Genomic DNA, 12619 nt, shown 5'->3' with positions numbered 1-12619 from the left:
GTAACAGAAGTTACATAGACTTCAATACGGTTTGTTCCTAACTAAACGAACAGGTGGGCTTTGGGTGTACTCTAAAGATCTAAAACTGGTCATATCGAAAAGGTTACCCGACCGCTGCAGTGTGTATCAGGCAGAGATCCTTGCAATTAAGGAAGTGGTGCAATCACTAGGATATACCGTCATTACGACTATTGGCATAAATATCTTCTCAGACAGCCAAGCTGCCATTAAATCCCTGAAGAAGGTATTTCTGAACACAAAAACCGCCCTCATCTGTCACAAATCTCTCAACGAGATGGCTGAACAGTTCAAAATTCACCTGTTCTGGGTGCCGGGCCGCTGAGCTTTCCCGGGGAATTGTAAAGCGGATGAGCTTGCGAGACTAGGAACTACGGTACACATTCCAGGGATACTGGAATCTGTGGCTATGTTTCTAGCAACATGTAAGCTAATTTTTCAGGACCAGGCCCGAAGGACAACGAATGATAGATGGTCACAAAGAGGGTGATGTGAGCATTTCAAAGCTATGTGACCTATTCTAGACTTGAAGAGGTCTAACGCTTTGCTGTCATTGGCTGGCACAGACGTCTCAGTCATTGTGTCCGTCATGTCAGGTCACTGTCTAATCAGAAAGCATGCTGACAGACTGAAGGTTGCCAGCAACGACTTTTGCAGAAGCTGTGAGGACATCGAAGAAGAAGAGACTATAGAACACCTTCTGTGTGTGTGTGTTCTACACTGGCAGTCAGAAAGAGTTCCATTATAGGTTCTCATGTCTTTGAAAACTTGTCTGATTTAGCAAATATGAACTTTCGCAAGCTGTTGGGATTTTTAAAGCAACCTGGATGGTTCAACGGTAGGAAGTAGAAGAGATGTTCTTTCCTTTTCCTGCTCCTGTGGTATCACAATGGACTAAAACGTCTAAATGAGTCTGATGGCAGACTGCCACTTAAACCTAAACTAACTCATGGAAACCTATCTCCCTATTTAAACTCTTAACTAATATTTATTTAAATTGCGCATCGAATTTCCATCTTTACATTTAAATCGAATGTAATAGAAATTGAAGCATCTGACGACTCATGAGTTTAAATCAGGTGGTCGGCTTACATTAAGCTTATATATATTTACGAACCTGCCTGGGCGACATATCATACTGATTGTTGGGGGCTTCTAGGTGTTCAAGATTTTAAATCGCTAAACTGACTTTATGAATTTAAAATTCCCAAGCACCTAAAGTGAGCCACAACTTATTTTATGCAGATTATACTTCCAACTTAAAAACACTATAACTTCGTGTTCAAGGTACGTTTGAACATGAAGTCATGTGCACCCATGTGCAGACATGCGTTCACGTATGCACATGACCCACTGTGCATAACGGTACATTGAAGTAAGTTCTTAATCGCTGATTCCGCCTTGATTTCATATTTGTTTACCTGGAATTGTTGCTTGTAGCTTGGAAAGTTGACCGTTTTCGCGGGGTCCAAGTGACAAGCAACAACCAGAAAAAGATCAGTCTCGTTTTAAATCTCAAACCCGCGCATCGTATTCTCTCCCCCTCAAAGTGAAAACCCAAGTGAAGTGAAAAGTAAAAAGTGAACATACATACAAACATATATAACTAGAGTGAACATTGCAACAATAAACTTTGAAACAGTGAACTAATATATTTAACATTTTAGATACAAAGTGACACAATAACAACCGACTCAAAAACCAAATCTACACTCGACCCACAATTGCAACATCACAACAACCATAAGTGCGGGACACAACATACAACACCAACTAATTCTAATATTGCAAACCCCCCACCTGTTAAATACAATGTCTATCTACTACAATCAACTATACTCATAATTTAAATTTTAATCTACTTACTACTGCTACTTAAATCTATGAATTGTGCTATCTAAACCTAAATATTTGCTACTTAAACACTACGATCTACTTATAACTAATGAATTTAAATAACATAGAAAAGAACATCACAATAAACAATCACCACCACATTTGAATTTTAAACATAAAACTTCCTATGTTTTATTTCGGAAGGCAAAACCCTTAGTTTGACCCCAAACATTTGGTCCTTCGAACCGGATAAGTGGTTTTTTTAAATAATTAAAAAACCAAAAATCAAAAAAATTTTTCTGTTTTGTGCCCAAAAATAATTCATTTTCATTTCAAAAAACCCAGTGACCGAAACACAAAAAAATTCGCAACAACAAAAGTGCAGTGACCCAACAATTAAAAGCAAATGAAATAGAGAAAAGTGCGAAAAAAGGGTTGGTTACACACAACCGTACATACATACACGTATGGACGGACGGCCAACACAAAAATATCAAAACACATAAAAGATCAGTTTTGGCAATTTATTAAAAACAAAAACTAATTAAATTAACAGGGTGACCCGTGTAAAAATAAAAATAATTAATTAAATTTTAATGTGCAAAAAATTGACCCCAAAATCATTAGAAGTTGTGGTAAATCAAAAAAGAAGTGTGCAAAAGACCCAAAAAACGTAAAGTGACCCGCACAGTGGAACAGAAGTGGAAAAAAGTGGAATTTCAAAAAAAATTATAAAAATCAAAAATTTTTAAATTGTTTAAAGAAGTTTCTTTGTGTTAAATTGAAAAAAAAGAGCTAAAAAATTGAAAAATTTAACAATTTATCGTCCAACCCAAAATTTATGTTAATTTTTTCTACATATTTTGAAAAATTTTTTTTCTCTAAAAATCATAAATTTTTCAGTATTTTAACTTAAAAAACAAATTAGAGTGTTAAAACAGAATTATGGGTTGCTCGATAAATTTGTAAATTTTATCCCAAACTAATTCTTTCTTTTTCTATCAAACATAAAATATTGTGCATTTTCAAAAAACCCCAACAAAATCAAATTCGTGCGTTCCGTGTAAAAACACAAAAACAAAAAATCTACGCTCTGGGATAAAAACGGAAAAACCCGCTACAACGGTTAAATTCCCAAAACTTCATCAAATCAAAAACACTAAAACAACAAAATCCAAGACTCTAACGACACAAAGCTACAAAAATTGCAAAAGGCGCCAACACACAATTCTGGACCCAAGCCAAGCGCCCACCTACACACACACACACATACACACACATCAAAAAAGAAGCTTCAAAGTGAGTACCATTTTGTTTTTCTATTAAAGTGCGCTTGGGTATTACGTCATACATAACCTTTTTTTCAAAAAGGGAAAAGTTCATACATTTACCCAGCGTACTTTAATATTGTTTTTGATCGTTTTCTGATTATGAATCGCTAATTCGGTTGTCTGATAAATTTTGACCCAATTAATTTTGACCCAAATTAATTTGATCCAAGTGAATTTGACCCAATATAGCAGACCCTACTTTCAAGGCAGTGTGTAGGATTTTCGGGACAGACATCCACGAGATTTTTTGTTGAAATTTTTTATAAAGAAAAGGAAAAGTGTCTAAGAAAAATCGAAGTGCTTTTAGAAAAGAAGAAGTTTTTTTTATCAAGAATTGTTTTTGTGTGAGAAATAACGAAAATAATATTGCGTGCTGGCCTCATTTGTCTTCGAAATTTTAAAACTTCATTCTATTGCACAAATTTAAGTGGAAACGGTCGGAAAGGACTGTGGTTGTTTGTGCAATCCTTTGTTGTTTTTTATACAGAAAGCAAATTGACCCAACGAGTCAAAGCAGTATTATTGTAAAGAATCATCTAGTTCTGTATGCCAAATTTTGAAAAGTGAAAGTTTAATTTTTTTTGGAGAAAAATGAATTTTTTTTGCAACTTTAATTCGAGCGGAATTAAATTGCTGGTGTATTGCGATTTGAAAGGAAAATTTTTCTTACAATTTTTTGCGGCTATTGTATAATCGATATCATCAGAAATATTAACCTGTTTTTTTTTCTAGTGACCCAGATAAAACATTTATTACGAATTTTGTAAAAAGTTTCAGGTTTGACCCTTAGATATTTGACCCATCATCAAGACACACATTTTTTTTCTCGCATTAGGTTTTTTTGAAATAGATTTGATTTCTACAAATAACCAGTTTTTTTTTTTAGGACATTTTGTTGTAAAATTTTCCTTGGTTTTATAGTTTTTTGACCCTATTTAAAACATATACAAGCCAATTACAAAATGGATAAGAATTTACGCGAAAGATTTGTAAACTGTGTGGATGATTTAGTGGATTTTGAGACCGTTTACTCCGCGGCTAAGTCGGATGATAATATACATTCGTTAGAAATCACGCGGGTAGAACTCAATTCTTTATGGGATCAAATCAAGAAGGCATACTTAGATTGTAGGGATCGCATTCCGGAAAAGGATGAGACACCTATAGATAAAACTAAGCTTCGAAATAGCTACAAACAGGCACTAGAAACTTATAAACGGTGTTTAAGCTCTCTTAACGGAGAAATTTTGGCCCTTAACGAGCAACAAGATCAAGAAAAACAGGGGAGAATATCGATGACCCAACAGCGAGACACTAATGATTTTTCACCAGCTCTAAGATTGCCGCCCTGTGACACAGATGTTTTTAAAGGGGGATATCGCGAATGGCCTACCTTTAGGGATTTATTTTCAGCAATCTACATTAACAATTCAAAATTAAGTAAAGTCGAGAAGTTGTTTCACTTAACCCAGAAAACAGCAGGAGAAGCCCGCGAAACAATTTCCAATGTTCCACTGACCCATGAGGGTTTCGACATAGCGTGGAGAAATCTCGTTCATAGGTACGAAAATAAACGCATGCAGGTAAATGAGCAATTGCGAGCTCTTTTTAATTTACCTTCGGTTTCCGTTGATAACGCGTCAACAATCCAGAAATTACAGCGCACTATAGGTAGTTGTACCCAAACTTTACAGACCCTTGAAGTAGAAACGGGGGGATGGGACCCAATCTTAGTTTATCTTGTGTCAACCAAACTACCAAGAATATTTTTAGAAGAATTCGAAAGCAGCCTAGCAGATTGTTCGTCTCTTCCATCGTGGAATCAACTAGATGTATTTTTGACCCATAAATTCAAGACCCTAGAATCAGTCGGCAATATCAAGCCACAATATTCGAGATATAATCAACCCAGATCGGAGTACGATAAGCGGGAAAAGCGAGTTAATAGTTTTCAAACAAATGTAAATCCCAATTTCAAGAACACGGGCTCAAGACCCAGCAACAACACACAATCACACTATAATGCTCAGAATAACAAACCGGTTTGTCAACTTTGTAAATCCAATCATTCTTTGCGAGAATGTCCTCAATTTCTAGAAAGGTCGATCAACGATCGAATAAACATTGTTAAGACCAGTCATCTTTGCTATAACTGCCTTTCTTCGGATCATGGAGTCAGGGAGTGTAAAAGTCGTTTTAGTTGTAGGGAATGTAGTCAACGACACCACAGTTTGATACATAAAGGCAACCAGACCCAGTACCCTACAACAGGCACACTCCAACGAGACGGAGCACGACCCAGCACAAGTGCTGCCGCTCTCAACACTTTAGTTCAACCCGGTAGACAGGAAGCACGACCTAGCACCAGTGCTACTGATCCTACCACCCTAGCTCAACCGGTTAGCGAATACGCACGCCCTAGTACCAGTGCTGCCGCTTTAACCACCCTAGTACAACCATCGGTATCGCCAAATATACAGTCCACACCTTGTTTAGAAGCACCTTGTTCAACGACTTTGACACTTCAGGAAATCAGACCCACTCCGCAACCCAAAGAGACACTTTTGTTCACAGCAATAGTTCAAATCAAATCTAGAGGACATAGATATGATGCCAGGGCAATCATCGATCCTGGGTCACAATCAACTTTCATATCAGAAAAAATTAGAAACAAATTGCAACTTCCAACAGTTAAGAATTTAATTCACGTCACAGGTTTAAGCGACGCAGTTTCTGAAACATCGACAAAAGCTTGCGTCTTCAATCTTTGCTCACGAGTAAATCCTAGTTTTGAGCTGGAGGTTTGGGCACCAGTCTTAAAGACCCTACCTTCTCATTTACCAACACACAATTTAAGGCAAAATCAATTTGGAGATTTTGCACACCTTAGTCTCGCGGACCCCCGATTCTTTGAAAGTCGACCCGTGGACATGTTAATCGGATTAGATATTGGACCCCTTATATTCACAAAAGGCGGTACTATGAAATCCTTTGGATCACTTATAGCGCAGGACACCGTTTTTGGGTGGATCATAGGAGGACCCATTACGGAAGACCCTAAATCCGACAGACAAATCACACTTTATAGTGCATCATCATTAGAAAAGATAATCACTCGCTTTTGGGAGGTGGAAGAGACCCCAAAAAAGGTTTTGAGGTCAGCAGAAGATATTTATTGCGAAAATAATTACAAAAATACAACACGACGTAATGAGGCGGGGAGATATATCGTAACTTTACCTTTTAAAAGCTGTTCAGAGATCGGTTCATCTAGGAACATCGCATTGGCACAGTTTCATAGAATGGAGAAAAAGTTGTCTAAGACCCCAGATATTAAAGCACATTATGATGCAGCCATATTAGAATATTTGGAATTAGGACACATGAGGAAGGTAGACCCAAACAGCGTATACAAGACCCCTCACTACTACTTACCTCACCATGCAGTTATCAAACCAGATAGGGTTACCACAAAACTTAGAGTGGTTTTTAACGCATCTAGCCCAACATCAAACAAGAAAAGTCTTAACGATATCTTACATACAGGACCCATACTTCAGCAAGACCTTGTGCTACAAGTGTTGAAATGGAGATTTTTTAAGTACGTCTTCAATGCAGACGTGACAAAAATGTATCGTCAGATCTTAGTAGACCCCAATCAAACAGCATTTCAAAGGATCCTCTTTCGCAAATCAGAAAACCACCCAATTGAGGATTACGAACTCTTAACTGTTACCTTCGGCATAAATTGCGCCCCATTTTTAGCGATTAGGACCCTTCTCCAGTTAGCAGAAGACGTGAAAGATTCTCATCCGTTAGGATCAAGAATTATTAAAGAAAATTTATATGTCGATGATGTATTAGCGGGCGGACACTCCATAGAAGAAGCTACAGCAGCTAGGAAAGAATTAGCCTCCGCATTAGAATCAGCTGGTTTCAGGCTAAGAAAATGGGCGTCAAATGACACACGTTTGTTAAAGGATTTAAATGAAGACATGCTTCTTCCAATAGATTGGTTAAATATTTCCGAAGCTTCTTCGACAAAAACCCTAGGAATTCGTTGGAATATATCAGGTGATAATTTCACTTTTACGGCCCCTACAGTTGAAGAAAGGCAAATGAGCACCAAGCGAGAAGTATTATCAACGATAGCAAGGTTTTTCGACCCATGTGGATGGTTAGCGCCAGTAATTGTTGTAGCCAAGTTAATCATGCAGCAGGTTTGGCTAGATAAGGTAGAATGGGATGACTCGTTGAAGCCAGTGACTCAAATGAACTGGAATAACTTTGTGAGAGGCAGCCATTCTATAGACACTGTATCGATACCAAGATGGGTTCGGTTTACACCTGCTAGTATTGTGGAGATACATGGATTCTGCGACGCGTCAGAAAGCGCATATGCAGCCACAATTTATATACGCGTTGAACACATCGATAAAACTGTAGACACTTTTCTTCTAGCAGCCAAGACCCGAGTAGCCCCAGTTAAGACAATCTCTCTGCCAAGGTTAGAATTATGCGGTGCAGTTATGTTGTCAAGGTTAGCAAATGCCATTGTGCCTAAGCTTCGATTATCAAAGTTTACGACCCATTTCTGGACCGACTCTACAATCGTTCTAGCCTGGCTACAAAAGCCACCATGCTCATGGAGCGCTTTCGTTGGTAACAGGGTTTCAGAGATATTAGAGAACGTCGGTGGTGAGAATTGGAAACATGTTGACTCAGAATATAATCCTGCAGATGTAGCAAGTCGTGGCTGTTCTCCTGACGACTTAACATCTCATAATTTATGGTGGACGGGACCCCAGTGGCTCAAATTGCCGCATGATCAGTGGCCGCAAGACCGAGTTAATACAGACACTAATCTTGAAGCAAAACAAGTTAAAGTATTCGCAACAGGCACTTTTGATGACCCTTTGACTCGATTTTCGTCTTTAGCTAGAGCATATCGTGTTTTGTCTTACGCAGTTAGGTTCTGGCGTAACACAGGTTCAACTAGATCCTCACTTAAAATTTCATCGCAAGAAATAACCAGCCCAGAGCTCATAGACACAAAGATGCGTCTTATAGTGGCAACTCAGAAACATTACTTCGTTGAGGAATACAGTTCTTTGACCCAAAAGAAAAGGCTTTCACCTAGAAGTAGTCTTTTACCATTCAACCCCTTCATAGATAGAAAAGGAGTAATTAGATCCAATGGTCGTTTAGTTCAATCGCCAGCTTTGACGTACAGCGAACGTCATCCAATCTTAATCCCATATGATTCGCGATTTGCACTCCTTCTAGTGGAATTTGTTCATAAAGTCTCAATGCACGGAGGCAATCAACTTATGACCCGGCTCATCCGTACGGAGTTTTGGATATTCAGATTGAAACAGTTGATCAAGAAAGTTATACACAATTGCAGAGTTTGTACCCTATATCGATTAAAGACTCAGACCCAAATTATGTCATCTCTTCCACCCGAGCGTACTACTTTATCCAGACCCTTTACGAATACAGGGGTAGATTTTGCAGGACCCTTCGGAATCAAAAGCTTAACAGCACGAGCGTGTTTAATAACCAAGGGTTATATCTGCATATTTGTTTGTTTTGCGACAAAAGCCATCCACTTAGAAGCAACAAGTGATTTATCGACTCAATCATTTCTGGCGGCATTAGCTCGTTTCATAGGAAGGAGAGGGTGCCCAGAAAAGATATATTCCGACAATGGAAAGAATTTTATAGGCGCAGCAGAAATGCTCAAGAAAGATCAGAAAGAGTTTATGAAAAGTTTACAGAGCCATTCAGCAACATGCTCATCAGAATTTAGAGTGGAAATTTATTCCTCCAGGAGCTCCCCATATGGGGGGATTGTGGGAGGCAGGAGTTAAATCATTCAAGATACACCTTAAGAAGTCTATGCCCAAAATGAACTTCACGTTCGAAGAACTGTCAACCATATTGGCACGTATCGAGGCCTGCCTCAATTCACGACCCCTTAGTCCAGCTTCTGACGACCCTAACGATTTAGCACCCTTGACCCCAGCTCACTTCCTTATAGGCTCTTCCCTTTTGACCCCGGCAGAACCCGACATCTCAGAGGAGGACATAACGCTTGCAAATCGGTGGAAGAGATTAAAGATTATATCCCAAAACTTTTGTCAGAGGTGGAAGTCAGAGTACTTAAATGAGCTTCACCGTAGATACAAATGGAAGTATCAGCAAGATAACATACAGGTCAATGATTTAGTTGTCATCAGGGATGAGAGATATCCCACCGAGTGGAAGTTAGGACGAGTTTTTAAAACATACCCCGGTGTTGATCAGAACACTCGAGTTGTAGATATTCGAACTTCCAATGGCATAGTCAGTCGACCCATAACTAAGATTGTCAAATTATTCTCAGACACCCCTAGCAATTCATAATCACATCAAAACACGGTACTCACGAGATTTTGGTTACAGATAATGGCCGGATATTTACCTCGCCCAGAGTCCCCACGACCCGCCAGACCCACACGCCCTCGCTTCGACCCACGGGAACCCAGGTATCGCCCCGCATCTTGGCAGTATGCCTGTGGCCTCTGCCAGGAGGACCACGCCATACGGTCATGCCCGCGGTTCCGGCAAATGACACCGTATCAGAGATACGAGACAGTTGAGAGACGGAGTTACTGTCGGAACTGTCTGGCGCGCAGCCATCTGGCCCCAGACTGCCCCGTGGTCACTGCCTGCCGAACATGCGACTACCGCCATCACACAATGCTGCATGGAGCCCCACAGCTTAGGGAGACATATGGCAGCTACAGCCCGCCCCCAATGGAGATTGCCAACCCACGGCAACTTGCAATCGAACCAGCCAACCAGATGCCCATCGTCCAAGGCCCTCCCCCGGTCGAGATACCTTACAGCCGGGCCACTGTTTTTGTACCCACGGCGATGGTGGAATTGGCACCCGAGGAGCAGGACGATTGGGCTGGGGTACGGGTACTTTTGTGCCAGGCATCGACCATCACCCGAATCGCGGCAGCCACAGTAACTCGCCTGGGGATACCAACGAGAGAGCGCAGAGGGCACCGTCTGGCAACAATAAGACTTCGGTCAAGGCATGCGTCGAGGAGGACCATGTATACCATCCGGGCAGTGGTGACCCGGGATTTGCCGCGACGACCCTATTCAGATCCCATCATTCCCGACCCCACAAGCAGCCTAAGATCCCTTTCTTTGGCAGATGCTGACCCTAGGGGCAACGAACCAATCGATGTAGAGGTAGGGGCCGATGCCTACGCCAACCTCCGGAGGAGTGGTGTTGTACAACCCGGATTGGGAGCCGTCTTCGCCCAGGAGACAGATTGGGGATACGTGTTCGTCGGCCCAGTCACCTCACAGGCAAGAAACCAAAATTAAAAAAGGTAAGATGTCACTTCGTCACTTGGAGGGGGAGAATGTTCAAGGTACGTTTGAACATGAAGTCATGTGCACCCATGTGCAGACATGCGTTCACGTATGCACATGACCCACTGTGCATAACGGTACATTGAAGTAAGTTCTTAATCGCTGATTCCGCCTTGATTTCATATTTGTTTACCTGGAATTGTTGCTTGTAGCTTGGAAAGTTGACCGTTTTCGCGGGGTCCAAGTGACAAGCAACAACCAGAAAAAGATCAGTCTCGTTTTAAATCTCAAACCCGCGCATCGTATTCTCTCCCCCTCAAAGTGAAAACCCAAGTGAAGTGAAAAGTAAAAAGTGAACATACATACAAACATATATAACTAGAGTGAACATTGCAACAATAAACTTTGAAACAGTGAACTAATATATTTAACATTTTAGATACAAAGTGACACAATAACAACCGACTCAAAAACCAAATCTACACTCGACCCACAATTGCAACATCACAACAACCATAAGTGCGGGACACAACATACAACACCAACTAATTCTAATATTGCAAACCCCCCACCTGTTAAATACAATGTCTATCTACTACAATCAACTATACTCATAATTTAAATTTTAATCTACTTACTACTGCTACTTAAATCTATGAATTGTGCTATCTAAACCTAAATATTTGCTACTTAAACACTACGATCTACTTATAACTAATGAATTTAAATAACATAGAAAAGAACATCACAATAAACAATCACCACCACATTTGAATTTTAAACATAAAACTTCCTATGTTTTATTTCGGAAGGCAAAACCCTTAGTTTGACCCCAAACACTTCGAAACTCAAAGGCATATAAAAACAGTAAGGAAAGGCAAAAGTCGGACGGTGCCGACTGTATAACACCCTACACCTACACTATAAGTACAATGTGGGTGGTATATCTTCTTCTGAAACCATTTTAGTGGACTTTGCCGGTTGTTAGCAGATGGGTTATTTAACAATCCGTATCAAATTTCGGGCAAATATGTTCAAAGTGTTACAAATACGGTGGACAAATGCCAACATTATTGCAAAATAGCCAAAATCAGCCCAACATATATAGAGGAGCTAAATCGAGCAAACTTCTTAGATATACTAGTAGTCGTCGAGGAAAGCATTGTACAATATAATGGGAAGATTGGTCAATAATTGCTTGCAGTGGCTCTAGTAGTGAAAATATGAGTCGTCAGATGCTTCAATTTCTATTACATTCGATTGAAATGTAAAGATGGAAATTCGATGCGCAATTCAAATAAATATTAGTTGAGAGTTTAAATAGGGAGATAGGGAGGTTTTCATGAGTTAGTTTAGGTTTAAGTGGCAGTCTGCCATCAGACTCATTTAGACGTTTTAGTCCGTTGTGATACCACAGGAAAAGGAAGGAACATTCCTTCTACTTCTTACCGTTGAACCATCCAGGTTGCTTTAAAAATCCCAACAACTTGCGAAAGTTCATATTTGCTATATCAGACAAGTTTTCAAAGACATGAGAACCTATAATGGAACTCTTTCTGACTGCCAGTGTCTGTCCGTCCGTCCGTCTGTCTGTCGAAAGCACGCTAACTTCCGAAAGAGTACAGCTAGCCGCTTGAAATTTTGCACAAATACTTCTTATTAGTGTAGGTCGGTTGGTATTGCAAATGGGCCATATCGGTCCATGTTTTGATATAGCTGCCATATAAACCGATCTTGGGTATTGACTTCTTGAGCCTCTAGAGTGCGCAATTCTTATCCGATTGGAATGAAATTTTGCACATAGTGTTTTGCTATGATATCCAACAACTGTGCCAAGTATAGTTCAAATCGGTACATAACCTGATATAGCTGCCATATAAACCGATCTTGGGTCTTGACTTCTTAAGCCTCTAGCGTGCGCAATTCTTATCCGATCAGAATGAAATTTTGCACGACGTGTTTTGTTATGATATCCAACAACTGTGCCAAGTATGGTTCAAATCGGTCCATAACCTGATATAGCTGCCATATAAACCGATCTTGGGTCTTGACTTCTT

At 40.0% G+C, this 12619-nt stretch overlaps 1 protein-coding gene across 1 annotated transcript; it reads left to right on the top strand.

Moving 5' to 3' along the window:
* Positions 1–1889: 1889 nt before the first annotated feature.
* Positions 1890–10574, top strand: LOC131996088 (uncharacterized). Its single transcript, XM_059365536.1, has 3 exons — positions 1890–2288; positions 3034–3153; positions 9633–10574. Exon 3 carries the CDS (start codon positions 9636–9638, stop codon positions 10572–10574), a length of 939 nt encoding a protein of 312 aa, XP_059221519.1. The 5' UTR covers positions 1890–2288; positions 3034–3153; positions 9633–9635.
* Positions 10575–12619: the final 2045 nt, after the last annotated feature.

The sequence above is a fragment of the Stomoxys calcitrans genome, chromosome 3 (assembly GCF_963082655.1).
Source record: "Stomoxys calcitrans chromosome 3, idStoCalc2.1, whole genome shotgun sequence".
Classification (NCBI taxonomy): Eukaryota; Metazoa; Arthropoda; class Insecta; order Diptera; family Muscidae; genus Stomoxys; species Stomoxys calcitrans.
Note: the sequence above shows the minus strand (reverse complement) of the source record. Positions and strands in the feature narration are given on the sequence as shown.

What these genes read in the sequence shown, in the direction of transcription:
- LOC131996088 (XM_059365536.1), top strand. Translation starts at nt 9,636, where the DNA reads ATGGCCGGATATTTACCTCGCCCAGAGTCCCCACGACCCGCCAGACCC.